This window comes from Phycodurus eques, chromosome 6, assembly GCF_024500275.1.
Source record: "Phycodurus eques isolate BA_2022a chromosome 6, UOR_Pequ_1.1, whole genome shotgun sequence".
Lineage (NCBI taxonomy): Eukaryota > Metazoa > Chordata > Actinopteri > Syngnathiformes > Syngnathidae > Phycodurus > Phycodurus eques.
The window spans coordinates 15,864,029-15,882,081 of record NC_084530.1 but is presented as its reverse complement, the minus strand read 5'-3'; the positions used below and the strand labels follow the sequence as shown (position 1 = coordinate 15,882,081).

At 41.2% G+C, this 18,053-nt stretch overlaps 1 protein-coding gene across 1 annotated transcript; it reads left to right on the top strand.

Moving 5' to 3' along the window:
* Nucleotides 1-125: 125 nt before the first annotated feature.
* Nucleotides 126-17,126, top strand: card14 (caspase recruitment domain family, member 14). The gene is made up of 20 exons (XM_061680000.1): nt 126-445; nt 1,183-1,320; nt 1,410-1,735; nt 3,618-3,776; nt 3,870-3,989; nt 4,426-4,551; nt 6,311-6,454; nt 6,545-6,667; nt 7,206-7,306; nt 8,113-8,171; nt 9,138-9,201; nt 9,752-9,968; nt 10,048-10,174; nt 10,957-11,197; nt 11,278-11,341; nt 11,404-11,524; nt 12,732-12,896; nt 13,805-13,923; nt 14,798-14,913; nt 15,041-17,126. Exons 1-20 carry the CDS (start codon nt 232-234, stop codon nt 15,246-15,248), a joined length of 2,952 nt encoding a protein of 983 aa, XP_061535984.1. The 5' UTR covers nt 126-231; the 3' UTR covers nt 15,249-17,126.
* Nucleotides 17,127-18,053: the final 927 nt, after the last annotated feature.

The following is an 18,053-nucleotide window of genomic DNA, read 5'->3' as shown; positions in this document are numbered from 1 at the left end:
ACACACACACAACAACAACACACATACATGCACACACTCACACATGCGCACACAAACATTTTGTAAGCTTGATTTGACAGAGACACCTACTGGGTGTGGAAAGAGTGGCTTTTATATCCTTGGTCTGCCTCTTCCAGTCTCACTGCCGTTCTTGTCAAGTTCCAGTAATGAGTCATTGAGCGGAGGCAGCAGCAAGCAACCATTATTGCTGATTTACACAACACACTCAAGATGACAGGAGAGAGTGTGCCCGAGGGTCCCGACCTGAAGGAGATGGACGAGGAGGAACTGTGGGAACTCATTAATGATAACCGCCATCGGCTCTCCTTGGGGGTGAGGCCATGCATCGTGATCCCGTACCTCAGGCAGGCCAGGGTGCTCACTGAAATGGATGAGGATGAGATTCTCTCCAGCCACAACCTCACCAACCGCTCAATGAGAACAAGTAAGATGCTGCTGGTGTTTTTGTTTGTTTCTTTTTTTGTTGTATGTTTATTTTTTACTTGTAAAGTCCACACAAAGTGTAATCTTCTCTCGAATGCACAACTCATCTCCATCCTATTCACTGTTGTAATGCATAGACACACTCACTGGCAAATTATTCTGGCATGTAATTGTAGTTATTGCATAATTATATTGTTATAGACGAACTACTGAAATATTCTTGAAGTGCTTCTCCATTTGAAATGTCAACCTTTGATTGCTTTGGCTTGGAACTCTTAAGTAGTAAATCATTTTGTTTTATTCTGCTGTATGCTGCTACATTACAAATGAGATTCTGTTTTAAGTCGCCTTAGCTAGATAAATAAGGGTTATAGAAATAAATTAAAAAATGAACTCTTTGACGTCAATAAAGAAAGAAAAGTGGGCCCCCGCATATAATCAGTTTGGCATCCGCAGAGTCACGTAGTCGTAGATTTAAAAATGTATATTTTTATAATTTCTATTTATTTATTTATTTTTGGGGAACCTACCCCCATTTTTCGTGAAAACTGCTTATTGGCAGGATTTTCCTGCTTATTCGTGCTTTTTTTTTTTTAATCATGGTGATTATAATTTAAAAAAAAAAAATGTATTAGCAGATTTTTGCGATTCGCAGTCAGGCCGAGTAGCGGGGGTCCCTGTACTGTAATGTTCTCTCTAGTTAGGAAATAAGGATGCCCCACACTACAATGTTTGCAGGCCATATGATGGATCTGCTGCGGACCCAGGGTAGGAACGGTGCTGTGGCTTTGCTGGAAAGCCTGATGATCCACTACCCAACCCTCTACACTCAAGTTACTGGACGCAAGCCCAGCACGGAACCCTCAAGATTCAGTGGTTTGTTACTAAATGTCTTGTAGTGCGAAATAAGTTTGATTTACTATACAGTATCTCTGACTTGTCTTATGTCTGGACTTTCCTCACAGGCCTGATAAAGTATTCCGAACTGACCGAGTACCTCATTAGAGCAGTGACCGGAATGCAGAATGAGCTTTGGGAGGCTCGTTGCGAGGCTGGCAAAATGAGTGCTCGCTGTGCCTCTCTGGAGTCTGAGATTCAGCAGATAATGGACCAAGGGGAAAAGTCCAGGTGCCTTCAGTTGGAATGTGAGCGCATCCATAGACATTTGTCTTCACTGCAACGTGAAGTCACCCAGTTGAAGGACGAGAAGTGCGACTTGTATGTACGCTATACTGCAGCTATAGAGGAAAAATCCGCTATGAGCATGCACCTCCATGACCTCAATTTACAGGTTGGTACTAATCGTTAACATATTTGTTTCCAAACAGACCAGTTACATAGATCAGTAGTGATCATCACATTTGTTTACACTGTCACTTCAAACATACACTCCCAGTACCACCATAATGACCAACATTAAAATACAGTAGTGTAGTTGGTCAGTAATAGGTAGTGTCAATCAAAAACAATAAACAAGAAAGGTATGATTGCTAAAAAGTATATTTAATATTATTAAACGTAGTAAAGGTATATGCAGTACAGTTTAAGCCGGATGCTGACATACAGTACACTATATAAAAAGACACATAAGCTTTCGCTTTTTTTCTCATTGTCTGACATGAAATCACCGGTTTTTCATCAATTAGGATTACTAAAATTGTTTTTTAAATGCCAGAATAAAGAGATAATTTATTATTATTAAGATTCCTCAAAGTCACAAGTTTACATACAGTAAGATTACGATGCCTTTAAATACCCAGTTGATGATGTAATGTCTTTGGAAGCTTCTGATCGCTTAATTGACAACATTTGATTGAGTTAGTCATCCCTACGAATATAGTTGAAGGCACAATAGTTCTATGTAGAACATCGTGGCAAAGTCAAAGGAAATCAACAAAGATATTTGGAAGAGAATTGTGCACTTACACATGTATGTTTCATCCTTGGGTGCAATTTCCAGATACCTAAAGGTGCCACGTTCATCTTTTTAAACAATTATACACGTGTATCAACACAATGGGAATGTACAGCCGTCATACCACTCAGGAAGGAGACGGGTTCTGTCCCAGATATGAACATGCTTTGGTCCGAAATTTGCATATCAATCCAAGAAAAAAAAGCAAAAAGACCTTGTGAAGATGCTGGCTGAAGCTGGTAAGAGTGTGTCATTATCCACAGTGAAACGAGTACTGTACTGACATTCGCTGATGGGCCACTCTGCCAGGAAGACTGCCATTACTCCAAAAGAAACATTAAAAAGCCAGATTACAGTTTGCAAATGCAAACAAAGACAAACACCTTAATTTTTTGAGGCAACTAAAATTTAACTGTTTGGCCATAACTAGCATCGTTACATTTGTAGCAAAAACAGGAAAGCTTGCAAGCCTGAGAACACCATCACAACTTTGAAATACGGGCGTGGCAGTGGCCCAAAGCATTCTGCCAAACTGGTTACAAAGTGGCTTAAGGATAAGAAAGTCAATGTTGTGGAGTGGCCATCGCAAAGCCCTTACATATATACCATTTATTATTTTGTGAATTTTTAAAAAAACATCCGTCCTTTCTGCCCTACCCTGTATATATACCCATGGTTTAAAGGATTACATACTAATGAAATCAGAATCAGAATCATCTTTATTTGTCAAGTATGTCCAAAAAAAACACACAAGGAATTTGTCTCCGGTAATCTGAGCCGGTCGTGTACGACAACAGACAGTCAATTGACAGAGAACACTTTTGAGACATAAAGACATTGACAAGAGAATTGACTGGCAACCAGTCCGGGGAGATTGTCAATCATCAGTTCAACACATGACATTAATTTTCCAAGGATGTCAGCACTTGGTTTGTTGAAGTCATAATGATTGGCTTCATTCTTGAATCGCTTGAGACTCTTTGCTTAAATGGATTGTCAGGTTGTGGAGAACCCTAAAAACCCTAATTAAACGTTTTCATTTTTATTTTAGAGTTGCAGTGTTGACAGTACGTGTCGAGTGGACAATTCTCCTATCACGTTTCACAACTAGCGTTGCTACTGTATCGACTGTTGATGTATTGATTCTGACCATGAGATATAACGATGTGATGTATTGCAATATCAGTATTGTGTCTCACTCTGAGTTACAGCACCTTCCCATTATGAATTACGGGTCTTGTGTCTTGCACGATGACAGATATATCAGCTGCAAACAGAACTGCAAAAGGCCCAAACGGAGAGTGACTTCCAGAAACGGCGCTCTCTCAGATGCGTCCCTTTAGCTGAGGCGTCTCAACTGCAAGAGGAAGTGAGGAGTCTGCGCTGCCAGTTAGTGAAGATAGAAAAACTGAACCCAGTGAGAAGAACCACGTAAACATTCTATGCGAAACCACTGCTACAGCATTTTAGCTGCCACATTTATATTTAATTGATTATCACTCTTTATCAGGCTCATCAGGATATTCTGGCCCAGGACCTGGCTGAAGCTATTGATAGCCAGGTGGAGCTTGCAGGTCAGCTCGGGTGTTACAGAGAAGAGAATGAACAGATGCACAGAGAGAAACAAAAGGCGAGTTTCATGACTGCGTACTGTGGAACTGTAAATGCAAATGCAAATTCAACGCCTCCTGAGAGGATCACTGCAATAGTTAACATGATGTCAGCGATTGAATACCGATGTGGCTTGTAAGATGGAATAGTGTACGTCATTGCGTATTTTTAAAGTTCTTGATTAGCAGCTTTGCGCTTCAGGTGAAATTGCCTTTGAGCCAGACAGTGAACACTATGAATGGAATTTGGGGAACTTGCACTGCACACACCTTTGTTACCAGTTCTACATTGATGGGGTTTATGTGTGTAGTTGAGCATAGTCTTGACTTTGTCATAAATCGTTTTTTTGTGTATCAATATATATATATATATATATATATATATATATATATATATATATATATACTGTTCATGCACAGAATTCCCACAACCACATTATGTGTATTATTGTACAGCTTCTGGATCAGAACGAGTGTCTGACCCTTCAAGTGCAGCAGCTGACCCTTGACTGTAACATGCACCAGCAGAAGAGCACTGTGATCCAGAACCAGATGAGAGAGCTGCAGACAGAGAGAGACCAAGTAAGAGACAACAATGTAGCCCTACACAGGGCACAGTAAGTTAAGTTGAAATAGGTGGCACACCCCTCACCAGAAGTCAAATAACAGTTTTTCTCCTGTCAAACATCCATTAAAAGTAAGTGCCCAAAGTCTGCTGGGATAGCCTCAATATATATATATATATTTGTTATATTTGTTCATATTATAATTAATATTATAATTATACCAATAATGATTACACACAATACAATAACGATTTTTAATTATCTATTTTTCATTAATAATATTGACTTTCTATCTTGAAAGCTGCCCACCTATTTCTGAAAATGTGTCTGTGAGCGAGCCATTGAATTTTTCCAGATTGTGTCACAAGCCGGTTAATTGAAACAATACCAACCCCACGTGAAGCTATGCTGAGCCAAAAGTTAAGCCCAGTTTGGCCAAGTCACTGGCTGATAGCATTATCAGCATCAGCTTCTGATGAATGTTTAGTGATGTGTCTTCGGCATGCGCCTCACACACAGATCGCCACACTAAATTACGAAGTGTAATTAGGCTTGGTGAATGAGAATTAGGAATGAGAATTATTGCAGGAATGAGAATTATGGGAAGAATCAGCCAGGCAGCTTCGTGTTGGGTTGATTGTTTTCACAGAGGTGAAAATCTCCTGCTCTGGCTGTAGCTGGGAGGGTGTCTTATGAGTCAACACTTTCCAAGATGGGACCGCTTCCTCAAAACAAGATGATTTTTAGTGAGAGTCTAAATACAGGGTGAAATCCTTGCTATAATTCTTGATCCTTGGGGTATTTTGACCAAAATAAAAAAGTCATTAAATTATATTTTAAAAAGCATACAGCAATATGTATCCAAAATGTTACCAAATGCTGCACCTTACCCATACTTAAATTGGTATGAATGTGACAAAAGCTAGACAGATGCCAAAGGAACGAACAATATATAGATTGGATTCAGTAGGACTAATAGCAAAAAATGCAATCCATGTGAGAAACATGTTTACCTGAGCAGAGTTTTAAAGTATCAGATTAGGTACTATGTTTAGTTTTAGGAGGAATGTTATCATTGCCTCATCAACGATCTGCATGAGCATCAAACAAAGTGTGTGTTTGTGGGCCACTTGTTGTGTTGAGTCTTTCCAGATTCCTCCCGCAATCCAAAAACATCCATCCATCCATCCATTTTCTGAGCCGCTTATCCTCACTAGGGTCACGGGCGTCCTGGAGCCTATCCCAGCTGTCATCGGGCAGGAGGCGGGGTAAACCCTGAACTGGTTGCCAGCCAATCGCAGGGCACATATAAACAAACAACCATCCGCACTCACATTCACACCTACGGGCAATTTAGAGTCTTCAATTAACCTATCATGCATGTTTTGGGGATGTGGGAGGAAACCGGAGTGCCCGGAGAAACCCCACGCAGGCACGGGGAGAACATTCAAACGCCACACAGGTGGGGTCGGGGATTGAACCCCGGACCTCAGAACTGTGAGGCAGACGCTCTAACCAGTCTCCCACCGTTCCCAGAAACATACACGTTAGGTAAATTGAAGAGTAAATTGTCCAGAGGTGTGAATGCCCTGATTAGCTGGTGACCAGACCAGGGTGTTACCCTCCTCTCGCCCAAAGTCAGCTGGGATCGGCTCCAGCACACCCATGACACTAAAGTGCACACGTGGTCTAGAAAACGGACGGATGGTGTGTTTGTGTAATTAACTCTGGCTAAAGTTATGAAACTGAATTGCAATGGTTTCTGTCCTTCGTAGGCATACCTTTCCAGAAACGAAGCCCAGACACAGATCGCCTGCATTCTGGCTGAGAAGGACATCCTGAGGTCTCAAATGATGGAGCTCCAGGAGAGAGCGTTTAGTGCATATGCCAAACACAACAAAGAATGGCAGAGCTCTAATGTAATTTTGGACCAAAAATACATTGGCAGACAGCAACAGAATTGCTCATAAAATTACATTCTTTTTTTCTTTTTCTTTTTTTTTCTGAAGGAGAATGGGATTGGCTGGGAGCATCCGATATCCCGCTCTGAAAATTCGTCATTCCCAAATAGACGCAGACTTTGCCGCATGGATGCAGTTAGTCCTTTATCAGTGGATTCCTTTACATCAGAGGTGTGTAAATGAATGTTGTTAGGCGCCTGTCAAAATTGGCATACTGTAGTTAAGGTGCGTGTTCGAAACCTTATAGAGCCCAGGACTGTCTAAAAATATTTCCTCATTCACAAGCAACATAATACACATTCAGTTCACAATCGTGAGCAGTCTTTTTACATTGGTATTTTTTTAATTGTCTGGTCCGAGTACTTTTGAAACAATTGTGACTGATTTTAAAGCTACAATATAATGGACACATTTAGCAAGTATAGCAATATATACAGGCCACGCAAACAGTCTAAGATTATCTTTACCAAGAGAATAATGCACAGCTGTGACTGACTCTTTGAGAAGTGTTACTTTAATGTTTAATGTATTTATAATCGTTTTTTTTTTTTAGTATTCAGAGGTGTTGAACTGTACTGCATAATAATGTGGGGTTAAATTATTATCTCACTTTTGTGTGTTTACCCAACCTCTAATTAAGCATAAAAGCTCCTTTTTGAAATTCTCATTTTTATTTGTGTGTATGCGTACATTGCCATTTATCTTGAAGTGTGAAGATCCATTGGCAAGTAGCGTCCGATCCAGAAATGTAGAGCCTCCCAGTCCGCAGTCTCTCCGCAGAAGAGAGGGAGCTCTTTATGAAGACAGCAGGTGAGTGTGAGTCTTGTGTGTAATATTTTACTGGGGTTCTGTTATTTGAAAGTAAACTATAAGCTCAAAGGCCCTTGACAAAGTGTTACTGATCCCTAACAGACGGTATAACTTCAGCACGCCTCGTTGATTTAATGACTGAGCAACTATTCAGTGACGTCGTGAGGGAATAATTTGATCATCTCGGGCCTGTCAAATCTGTCTGAGTTGCTGCAATTATCTTAGACGCAACACGCACGTGTTTACCAAACTAAACTTTGTTGCATGCAGTGTTGCCAGTTACCATGAAAAAGTGACTTCGTTACTTTACTGATTACTTGCGCTTAAAAGTAACTTAGTTACTTTACTGATGATTTCAAAGGTAACTAAGTTAGAAAAAAGTAACTTTTTAGTTACTTTCAGCTACTGCCAAGTGCCAGGAATATCATTTATCCACAGTACAAAAAAAGCATTAAGTTAACCGTAACCATTACTTGGTTAATGGTTACGGTTAACGATTAAATGCTATTGAATGGCTGGACTGTTTTGTTTTTTTTCAGTACTGTACTTTCAGTACTTGGTGAGAGACACTGATGACTCAAAAGTAACTATTGCTGGTTTGTAAAAGTAATTGTAGTCTGATTACTCTCCCGGGGAAAGTAATGCGTTACTTTGCTCGTTACTCAAAATGGCGGAATTATTTAAGTAATGCGTACAAAGTAACGCGTTACCGGCATCGCTGGTTGAATGCAGTTGAACATCAATTGTTCGTGTGTGTGTTGACAGAGACACTCACAAATCTGTTACAAATGTTTTCTGTTTTGTAGCATGGAAACAGCAGAGACTGATGATTCTTCACTGGACGACTTTGAGATCCTCCCCAGTGGTGTGTCTTGCATGAATGTCTACATTCCTTAGTAAAGTGTGTGTTTGTGTGTGCTTTTGCGTGGAAGATCTCAGTCTCGTTTGGAAGGGCTTTCATCTGGTAAAGCTTTTTTAGTTTTGCTACGGCTGGAGTCTTTTAACTTGCATGTAAGAACCATAATTTGGTAACTCAAACCAAACTAGGCAGCACAATGGATGACAGGTTAGCACATCTGCCTCACAGTTCTGAGCACTCGGGTTAAAATCCAGCCTTGCCTGTGTGGAGTTTGCATCTTCTCGCCGTGCCTGCGTGGGTTTTCTCCGGATGCTCCGGTTTCCTCCCACATTCCAAAAACATGCATGGTAGGTTAATTGAAGACTCTAAATTGTCCTAGGTGTGAATGTGCGTGCAAATGGTTGTTTGTTTATGTGCCCTGTGATTGGCTAGCGACCAGTTCAGGGTTCTCACCCGGAGTCAGCTGGGATAGGCTCCCACACGCCCGCAATCCTACGGATGGATGGAACCTAACTAACATTGAGAGGTTGAAGACACACCTCACTGAATTTCTCTCAACCAATCCATGGGAAAATATTACATATCTGCCACATATCTGCCTTACATTGAGGAGATCCACATTTAGATCCATGTCTAAATTGAAGTTTATTATCCCTGTGCTTGCATGGGTTTTCTCTGTATACACCATCTTCTTCCCACATTCCAAACTCATGCATGGTAGTTTAGTCGAAGACTCTATCAGCCATTTGTATGAATGTGAGTGATTGTTAGTGTATATGTGCCCTGCGACTGACTGGTGACCTGTCCAGGGTCTAACCCACCTCTCGTCAAGAGGGGTTGGGGAGTTAGGACATACTGTATAGTTTTGTAATGTATTCCAATTATTATCAAGGGTCAAAATGTTAAACTTTCAACAAATGTTCCCTTTCCAACCTTGATGCCAAATCATTAAATATCATCTGTTCTTTTTAGAGTTACGTGAAGACCAAAGCCCATCAAGACAATATGCTCCTGGTGGAACCAAAAACACATACAGGTCAGTCGATCCTACAAACAACAATATTCAAATAATGATAGTTCATGTGACTTTTTATTATTATGAGTGATTATAGGCATACCTGTTAATCATTCACTTTCATGATGAATCATCCAACTTTGTACAGAGCATATGACAAGAAGTGGTCTGAGGTTTCAATCTTGATACTCTGTTTTCCACGAGGCAGATCATTAGACAATAGACAAGCAATGCAGCATCTGTCAAAAACCAAAATCCCCACTACAAAGGTTATTTGGCTTTCACAGGGATGATTAAAATGATACTGTACTCGCCCCCTGCCATAAGTTAGTATACAAGTGTGGGACATTTGGGCCTTCCCTCAGAGAGCACAGTTGCAGGCTGGTGCTAAACTGATGCAAGGGCAAGGGAAGTGAATTCCAGTAGGTGAACCAAGAGTCAAACCCGACCTACTTAGGAGGCAGGAGTGTCAACCAAACATCCATTGTGCTGCCATGAGACAAACTAAAAAATAAAATGTGATTTTTTTTTTTTTTTTTTTTTTAATTTATCTTCTCTTATCTCTCACCAGCCTGGATAACAATTATGTACCTCCATTCCTCGTGCGTTCGCGTCCTAAAGCAATGCGCATCAGTGGCCGCGTAGTCACCATTGCCTTCCAGGGGGAGATGCTGCTAAATCAGATAGCAGTGATAGGGGGGAATAAGACTGGGGTCTTTGTGCATGAAGTAACAGAAGGGAGTGCTGCACATACTGTGGGTATCACCCATGGAGCGCAAATAGTGGAGGTGAGAGGAAAATCTATTTGATGACACTAACGATGGTAGGCTATGTGAAGAGGTTTGATTGCACACTGATGACCTGCAGGTGAGGTACCAGCAGGACCAGAAAGCTCTAAGGATGGTGCTGGAGGATTCCACTTCAGAGGAAGCTCTGTGGGCACTTGGCCAGGTTACTGGTCTCTGCCATCTCTCTTTACGTCCCAGGCAAGATGGTATGTCCCACAGCATGTGCTTAAAACCTCTATGTAGGTTTTTCATTTCGATACTATTTACCATACAAAGATTTCTCCAAAACTGAAAGTGTCACCATATTGTGGATTCAATCAATCTACTGTATAAATCAACATAAAGCGCCTTTTATATACAAACAGAAAATACAGACAGGGTAATGAAGGGGAGTCAATATATTGCAATAGAAAACATGCAATGTTTTAAATTCTGTCAACTCCAGCTCTTTGTATTACAATATTTAAAATAGTTACATCCAGTTTTTACAAATGCAAAGTTGCAATGCAGTGCCACTCTGATAGTTCATGGTGGCCCAACATTGATAACCTTCACCTGTTTTGTTAATGTGTCACCCAAATGTATTCAGCCAGTCATAAGAAAGAACTACGATGCAAATTTTGATCAGGTATCACTGTTAATGAATGTTAGGTGGATACATTCGTGGCACATACCAAAGTACTTGTACAATGCTTCCACTATTATATTGTTGGGTTTTGCTACTTGTTGATGACAGCCATTGTGATGTAGTTATACAAAAAGACTTTGAGAGTTATTAATACATGTTCACAATCCGAGCAATTGCTTGCATTAATAGTATTTGTGGGCCAGAGGTTAAGGTTAGGAGAGTTGGGTTAGGGTTAGGAATATTTTTTGGGGATAATGCAATGTCAGGAATATTCCATCATAACACTTGATTTAGTGCCAATCAGAATGACAATAATTGATGTGTGAACTCACTCATTTTTGTTCTCTTCCTATTTTACAGACTATGAGGCACTGCTGCAGCAACTGCAGGAGAGTGAGATGTCATCAGGCGACTCTTTCTATGTGCGTGTCAACGTGACCATCCCAGCAGGTTCCAAAGGGACACTGACTGTGTCCTGCAATGACATTTTACATGTGACCAACACACGCCCGACGGACACTGAAGACTCGTGGTACGCCAGTCAGGTTCATCCCTGCCAGCTTCTGGCCCTCCATAGTGGATTAGTACCCAACTACTACAGGTATTTATGAGCAATATGCACAGGTTGAGAACACGAAACCTCATTATGGCTCACCACCCCTTGATTTGCTGAAATCACAGAGCACAGCGACTTCTTATTCGGGCTATTGAAGAAATGAACTTTGAAAGGTCAAAGTCTGCAAAGGTAAGAGTGACTGCATATGGAGTACAAATACACAGTTCACTAGTGAATACTTCCCTCTTCAGCAAGGGCATATGGTGGCTCAGAATACACAGAAAGCAGTGAGGATTGTCAGCACAGGTCGCCAGGGCCGCAACCCTCTCTGGGTCAGCGTAGAGAATGAAAAGAGCAAGAGCACAGATTCGGGTACAAAAACACATGTTGATCTACAACCCCAATTTCAATGAAGTTGGGATGTTGTGGTAAACATAAATAAAAACAGAATACAATGATTTGCAAATCATGTTCAACCTATATTTAATTGAATACACTACAAAGACAAGATATTTAATGTTCAAACTGATAAACTTCATTGTTCTTTTTAGCAAATAATCATTAACTTTTTATGGCTGCGCCACGTTCCAAAAAAGCTGGGACAGGGTCATTTTTACCACTGTGTTACATCACCTTTTCTTTTAACAACAGTCAATAAATGTTTGGGAACTGAGGACACTAATGAAGCTTTGAAGCTTTGTCGGTGGAAAAACTTTGCATCAGTCCGTCTTAGATGAGCTCGGGCCCAGAGAAGCCAGCGGCGTTTCTGGGTGTTGTTCATAAATGGCTTTTGCTTTGCATAGTAGAGTTTCAAGTTGCACTTACGGATGTAGCGCCGAACTGTATTTTCTGACATTGGTTTTCTGAAGTCTGAGAATTGTGGTCATATCCTTTACACATTGATGTCACTTTTTGATACAGAGGGATCAAAGGTCACGGGCATTCAATGTTGGTTTTCGGCCTTGCCGCTTACATGCAGTGATTTCTCCAGATTCTCTGAACCTTTTGATGATATTAAAGACCGTAGATGATGAAAACCCTAAATTCCTTGCAAGTGTACGTTGAGGAACATTGTCCTTAAACTGTTCGACTATTTTCTCACGCATTTGTTCGCAAAGAGGTGAACCTCGCCCCATCTTTGCTTGTGAATGACTGAGCAATTCAGGGAAGCTCCTTTTATACCCAATCATGGCACTCACCTGTTCCCAATTAGCCTGTTCACCTGTGGGATGTTCCAAACAGGTGTTTAATGAGCATTCCTCAACTTTCTCAGTCTTTTTGCCACCTGTCCCAGCTTTTCTGGAACGTGTTGCAGCCATAAAATTCTAAGTTAATGATTATTTGCTAAAAACAATCAAGTTGATCAGTTTGGATATTAAATAGCTTGTCTTTGTAGTGTATTCAATTAAATATAGGTTGAACTTGATTTGCAAATCATTGTATTCTGTTTTTATTTATGTTTAACACAACGTCCCAACTTCATTGGAAGTGGGGTTGTATAATGAAGGCTAACGTATGCACACAAACTTAGGAGTAATTTCTTGCCTGAAACGATCTACGTATATTCCCTCACACCTAGATGAAACATCGGCACCCAGAAGCTGTCTAACCCTCATGCCCTATACACCGGTCACACCACACTTCCCACCCATCTGTCGCCCAGTCCTGTTACTACCATCTGTCCTGGGACGCATTCTCGATAAGAAGGTCGCAGGATGGCAAGGCTTTGAGCTCTGTGAACCTGGTAAGAGAAATTCTGCATAATTATTATTTTTGTTTCGGTGATTTTATAAAACAATGCTATTTCAATAAAACACTTATGTATGTTGCTTAACCAAAACCTCATTAACTACATCTATGCAGATAGTAAAAATACAAAAAAAGGGAAACACATAATCATCAGTGTAAGTTGACAAGTGTTAACAACCTGTCCAATGTTTGATTCATAGCAATAATGACCACACCAATTTCAATTTTGCGAATGGGACGCACACAGGTTGAGAAACACTTAGCAAGACAACCCTGATTAAGGAATGATATTAAAGGTGGTGGCAACAGACCATTTCCCGTTCCTCCTCCTTTCTGGGTGATTCCTGGCTAGCTATTTCATTCATTAGTGCCACCGCACCTCTAGTGGTAGCATGAGTCAGCATCTGAAGTTGCTCAGGTCATGCAGCTCCTCCAGGGTGGCATATCCATAAGCTGTGGCTGTGACGACACCGGTAAACGGGCCGGCACGCCGAGTGAGGTTGAGGGGGCCGTAGGAACAGCAACAACTCAGCAGCAGCTCTATTACCTACTTCTTGGTGCAAGGAGCACCAAGACCAGTGCCTAAATAAGGACAAACTGTCAGAAACACACTCCATACTTGCCATTTTCCAGAGTCAAAATCAGCAGAGTAACCTTTGGCACCCTGTTCACTTAATAACTGAAAGCAAGTTCACACCTGAGATTCATGATGAATTACAGGACATCATGTTAACAAAAAAAAAAAACGTGGAACTGGAATAATTAATTAATCAAGATCCAGGATCTGTTTGTTACCTTTTGTAGTAATAACTATATACTTGAGTCTTCTCTCATCTCTTATGATGACATAATTCTGTATTTAAGTTTAATTTGATATTTAATATCTCACGCTGCTGTTTGCAGAGATGTTGAGCTCCAGTGACCATGCAGCCCGACTGCAGAAGTCCGAGCTCCTGGAGGAGTGTGAACAGGGAAGAAACTGCTACTACACCCTGCAGAGTGTAGAAAAAGTCATGAAGAAGGTCAGTGTGTGTCTATGTATGGTGCAATTTTTTAGGCTGACTGTACTGCAAGAACGTACTTTATCTTCTTCAAGGTCTCTCTGCTGGCTTTGGGTATCAGACATATTTAGGACTGGTGAACAAACTAGTGATGCTGGGAGGAGCATAAACAGTACAACACGTCAAGTTGGCTTTTGTTACTTGTACTGTATTTTTTACAATAAGCAGTGAGCAAAAAACAACCAACAATCAAAACATACAAACACAACTAGGTCCCATTCTCCCATACTAAGCAAGCTGAAGCACCGTTTCCATCCCCACACACACCCACTCACTGCATATGCCAAAACTGTGCATATCGTTCCCAAGACTTTATTCCACTGGGGCTGGGAAAGTATACTGTACTTGAGCATTCACACTAGTCAAAGAATCCTTAGCATTCAAGTCAAAATCCATTCAAGTCAAAAGCATCCAAACCCAAGCAAAGCCTGTTCATTGACAAAAGATTTTGCTGACAGAAATAGCTAGAGTACAAATAGCTGTCCAAAGTACAAATAGTAATCATTTTTAAAAAGCAGCAGAATTTCCAAGTCCCTGTTGGCCATTCTTGTCACCAGCAATGAGTTAGCTGAGATCCAAACAACGGTTATTTTTTTTCCAGGACTTGCTATAGGTTCACGGGTAAAATGCTTTACTTCCCTGGGTTTTCGGATACCCTAAATAGGTCACCTTTTAGGGGAATTTGCGATACTGTTTTGCAGAAGTTGCTCATATACAGTATGTCAGTAAATAGAAATACAAAGATAGAGATCCAACGTAGCAGTTGATCTCAAAGAACAACCCTTTCTTAGCCACCCTTAAGTTCAATTGTATTTTTTGTCTCGTCATCCTACAGGGTATTCACTGTGTATTGCCTCTTGGGCTGGACTGTGTACGTCGCCTACACAGGGCAGAGATCTTCCCTATTATCATCTTCATCAGCCAGTCACCACGCAGTGCGCGTAAACTCAGGTAAAAAAAATAAAATAAAATCCTCTTTTATCCAAAAGATGTCTCAGTGGCGTGCAGGAGGGGGGCCAAAAGGGATGGATGGATGGATGGATAGATTGAAGTTAATATTGTACCACTAACCTTCCAGGTCGAAGCTTCACCGTCAGAACTGGTCAGAGGAGCATCTGCTGGTGTGTTCCAGAAGCGAGGAGGCGCTTTTGGACAAACTGCCGTGCTTGTATCATCGCGTGGCTCCTGACTCGTGGTGTGACCAGACGTCACTACTGACCAGGTTGCGCACCGTCATCTGGGAGGAGCAGAGGAAGATTGTGTGGGTCGAGCCTGACCTGTGGTAAAAGTAGAAAGGGGATGAATTTAAATATGTTTTTGCTAAAGACAATTACAAAATATTTGTAAACACAAGTACGTATCTATGATACTTCAACATAAGTGTGTGAAATAAATACTCTGGTAATTTGATTTACATACAGTAATATAATTGCATGCACTCACTGACTACAATATAAGGAACTTTACATCTGAACAACCTGATGAGATCTATCCATCCATCCATTTTCTGAGCCGGTTCTCCTCACTAGGGTCGCGGGCGTGCTGGAGCCTATCCCAGCTGTCATCGGGCAGGAGGCGGGGTACACCTTGAACTGGTTGCCAGCCAATCGCAGGGCACATACAAACAAACAACCATTCGCACTCACAGCCACACCTACGGGCAATTTAGAGTCTCCAATTAATGCATGTTTTTGGGATGTGGGAGGAAACCGGAGAGCCTGGAGAAAACCCACGCAGGCACGGGGAGAACATGCAAACTCCACCCGGGTCCTCAGAACTGTGAGGCTGACGGTCTAACCAGTCGTCCACCGTGCCGCCTGATGAGATCTACTATAAAGAAAATAAGGTTGTTGAATGAACCAATTTTGACATTGACATCGATCTGGGTGAACAAGCTTGGTTTTTTTTGCATATTCAAGAATAGTATAATTTTTCCAATGGGTTAATATTGCATTTTGAAATATATTGTGGTTATAATTTGCAGGGCACGGTAGACGACTGGTTAGCACGTCTGCCTCAGAGTTTTGAGGAATGTGTAGGTTGCATGTTCTCCCTATGCCTGCGTTGGTTTTCTCCCAGTTTCCTCCCACATCCCAAAAACATGCATGGTAGGTTAATTGAAGACTCTAAATTCCCCGTAGGCGTGAATGTGAGTGTGACTGGTTGTTTGTTTATATGTGCCCTGCAATTGGCTAACGAACAGTTCAGGGTGTAACCCGCCTCTCGCCCACAGTCAGCTGGGATAGGCTCCAGCACCCCCGCGACCCTAGTGGGAATAAGCGGTACGGAAAATGAATGAATGTAATTTGCAGTTGTGAAGAACTGCGCTGCATCATAATGAGAGCGGTTTCTATTTTCCCCCTCTCATGTATCTGAATAAGGTAAACAAATTTGGATCCCTGCGATTGCCTGGTGACCAGTTCAGGGCGTAACCCGCCTCTCCCCCAAAGTCAGCTGGGATAGGCTCCAGAATACCTGTGACGCTCGTGAGGATAAGCGGTACACAGAATGGATGGATGGAAATTGGATCCCATTAAGTTGTGCAGACACACGTAATTAAATGTTTGCTTTCACCTTATTTTAATATATACTTTATAATGTGAACCATTTTAGTTATGTTTGTAGCCTGCTGACATTTGCTCAACATCTTCCTCCTTTTACCGTCAAATATTCCTTAGCTCTGTGAGGTCTTTCCAAAGGATTTTAAATGGCTTGTTTTTCTTGAACTGAATTGAACTGCTCTGTATTCTGCGCATATTTAATGCATTTCAGTTTTCTTTTAAAAAACAGGTGTTACTGGTGACATTTACATGATGAAATATTTACATGATGAAATATTTACATGATGAAATATTTCCAACTCTGTCACATGTATAAGATCCTTTCACTTATTTGCAGGCCTGGGGGGGAGAGAGGGGGGGGAATCAATGATATTTTCGAAACAAAGTACCTGAAAACTACTTTCCATTTTGGTGAAAAATTCTGCTAAATTGTGTTACATATGAACACAAGGTTAAAGAAACATTTTATCACGATTTTAAAGTCATGGTGAAAGTCTGGTACTTTAAGCCACCGATGACCAAAAGATTTAACATAAACCATTTTCTGCCTGTGGAAATTCAGACAGTGAATTTTTGTGTAGGAAACACTTTCCCTTGTGTATCCATTTCACAGTTTGTAAAATATGTAAAACATTTGAGAAAATAAATGTGAAAAATCTCAAAACTTTGTCAAATGATTAAAGTATGCCATGTCTGTCACATTAAGTTTTTATTTTCAAAGAACAAGACAAAACCTAAAAAAAGAAACCACAAATGACAATTTTTAGACAGCTGGCGCACCATCTATCTTCATAGGCATCAGTGTGAGGGTGCTGTGGGTGTGGCAGGAGTTTGGGTGGAGGTGGGATTGCATCAGGTATGAGCTCTGAGCCCCTTCCCATTTACAATAGTAATGGAGAGATTGACAGATGAGGTTGGACTCGAATTGTCCATGACTGAATCCCAATCCAACTGCTAACCACTTTAAAGGCACGCGCAGTGCAGCAAAGTGCTGATGACACTGTGATCTGCAATAAGAGCATGGAGGAGGTGGAGGAACATTTAGAAAGGCATGAGCTAGAAATTAAGATTAACCGAAGTAAAACAGAATATATGTGAGATTAGCCGAAGTAAAACAGAATACACTGTATGTGCATGAATGGGAGAGGTAGAGGGGGAAGAGTGAGGCTGCAGGGAGAAAGGGTGGAGGACTTTATTGGTAGTCGAGCTGGAGGTGGCGGAAATGAGGATGTTGAGGTTCTCTCTAGGAGTGACCAAATTGGATAGGATTAGAAGGGACAGCGAAGGTTAGATGATTTGGAGGCAAAGTTAGAGAGAGCAGACTTTGGTTTGGACACATCCAGAAGAGAGATAGCGAGTACGAGGAGGATGGCGCTACTAAGCAAGAGAGCTAGAGGAAGACCAAAGTGAAGGTTGATTGATGTACTGAGGGAAGACATGAGGGCAGTTGGCGTTAGCGACCCTTAACAGGACAGGCCGAAAGGTGAAAGAAAGTAGTGCAAAATGTTTTTCCTGTACGTTTGCTTTGAA

What these genes read in the sequence shown, in the direction of transcription:
- card14 (XM_061680000.1), top strand. Translation starts at nt 232, where the DNA reads ATGACAGGAGAGAGTGTGCCCGAGGGTCCCGACCTGAAGGAGATGGAC. An exon ending in AAGAATGGCAGAGCTCTAAT is followed by an intron (nt 6,455 to 6,544) that starts GTAATTTTGGAC and finishes TTTTTTCTGAAG; the next exon opens with GAGAATGGGATTGGCTGGGA. An exon ending in CTTTGAGATCCTCCCCAGTG is followed by an intron (nt 8,172 to 9,137) that starts GTGTGTCTTGCA and finishes TGTTCTTTTTAG; the next exon opens with AGTTACGTGAAGACCAAAGC.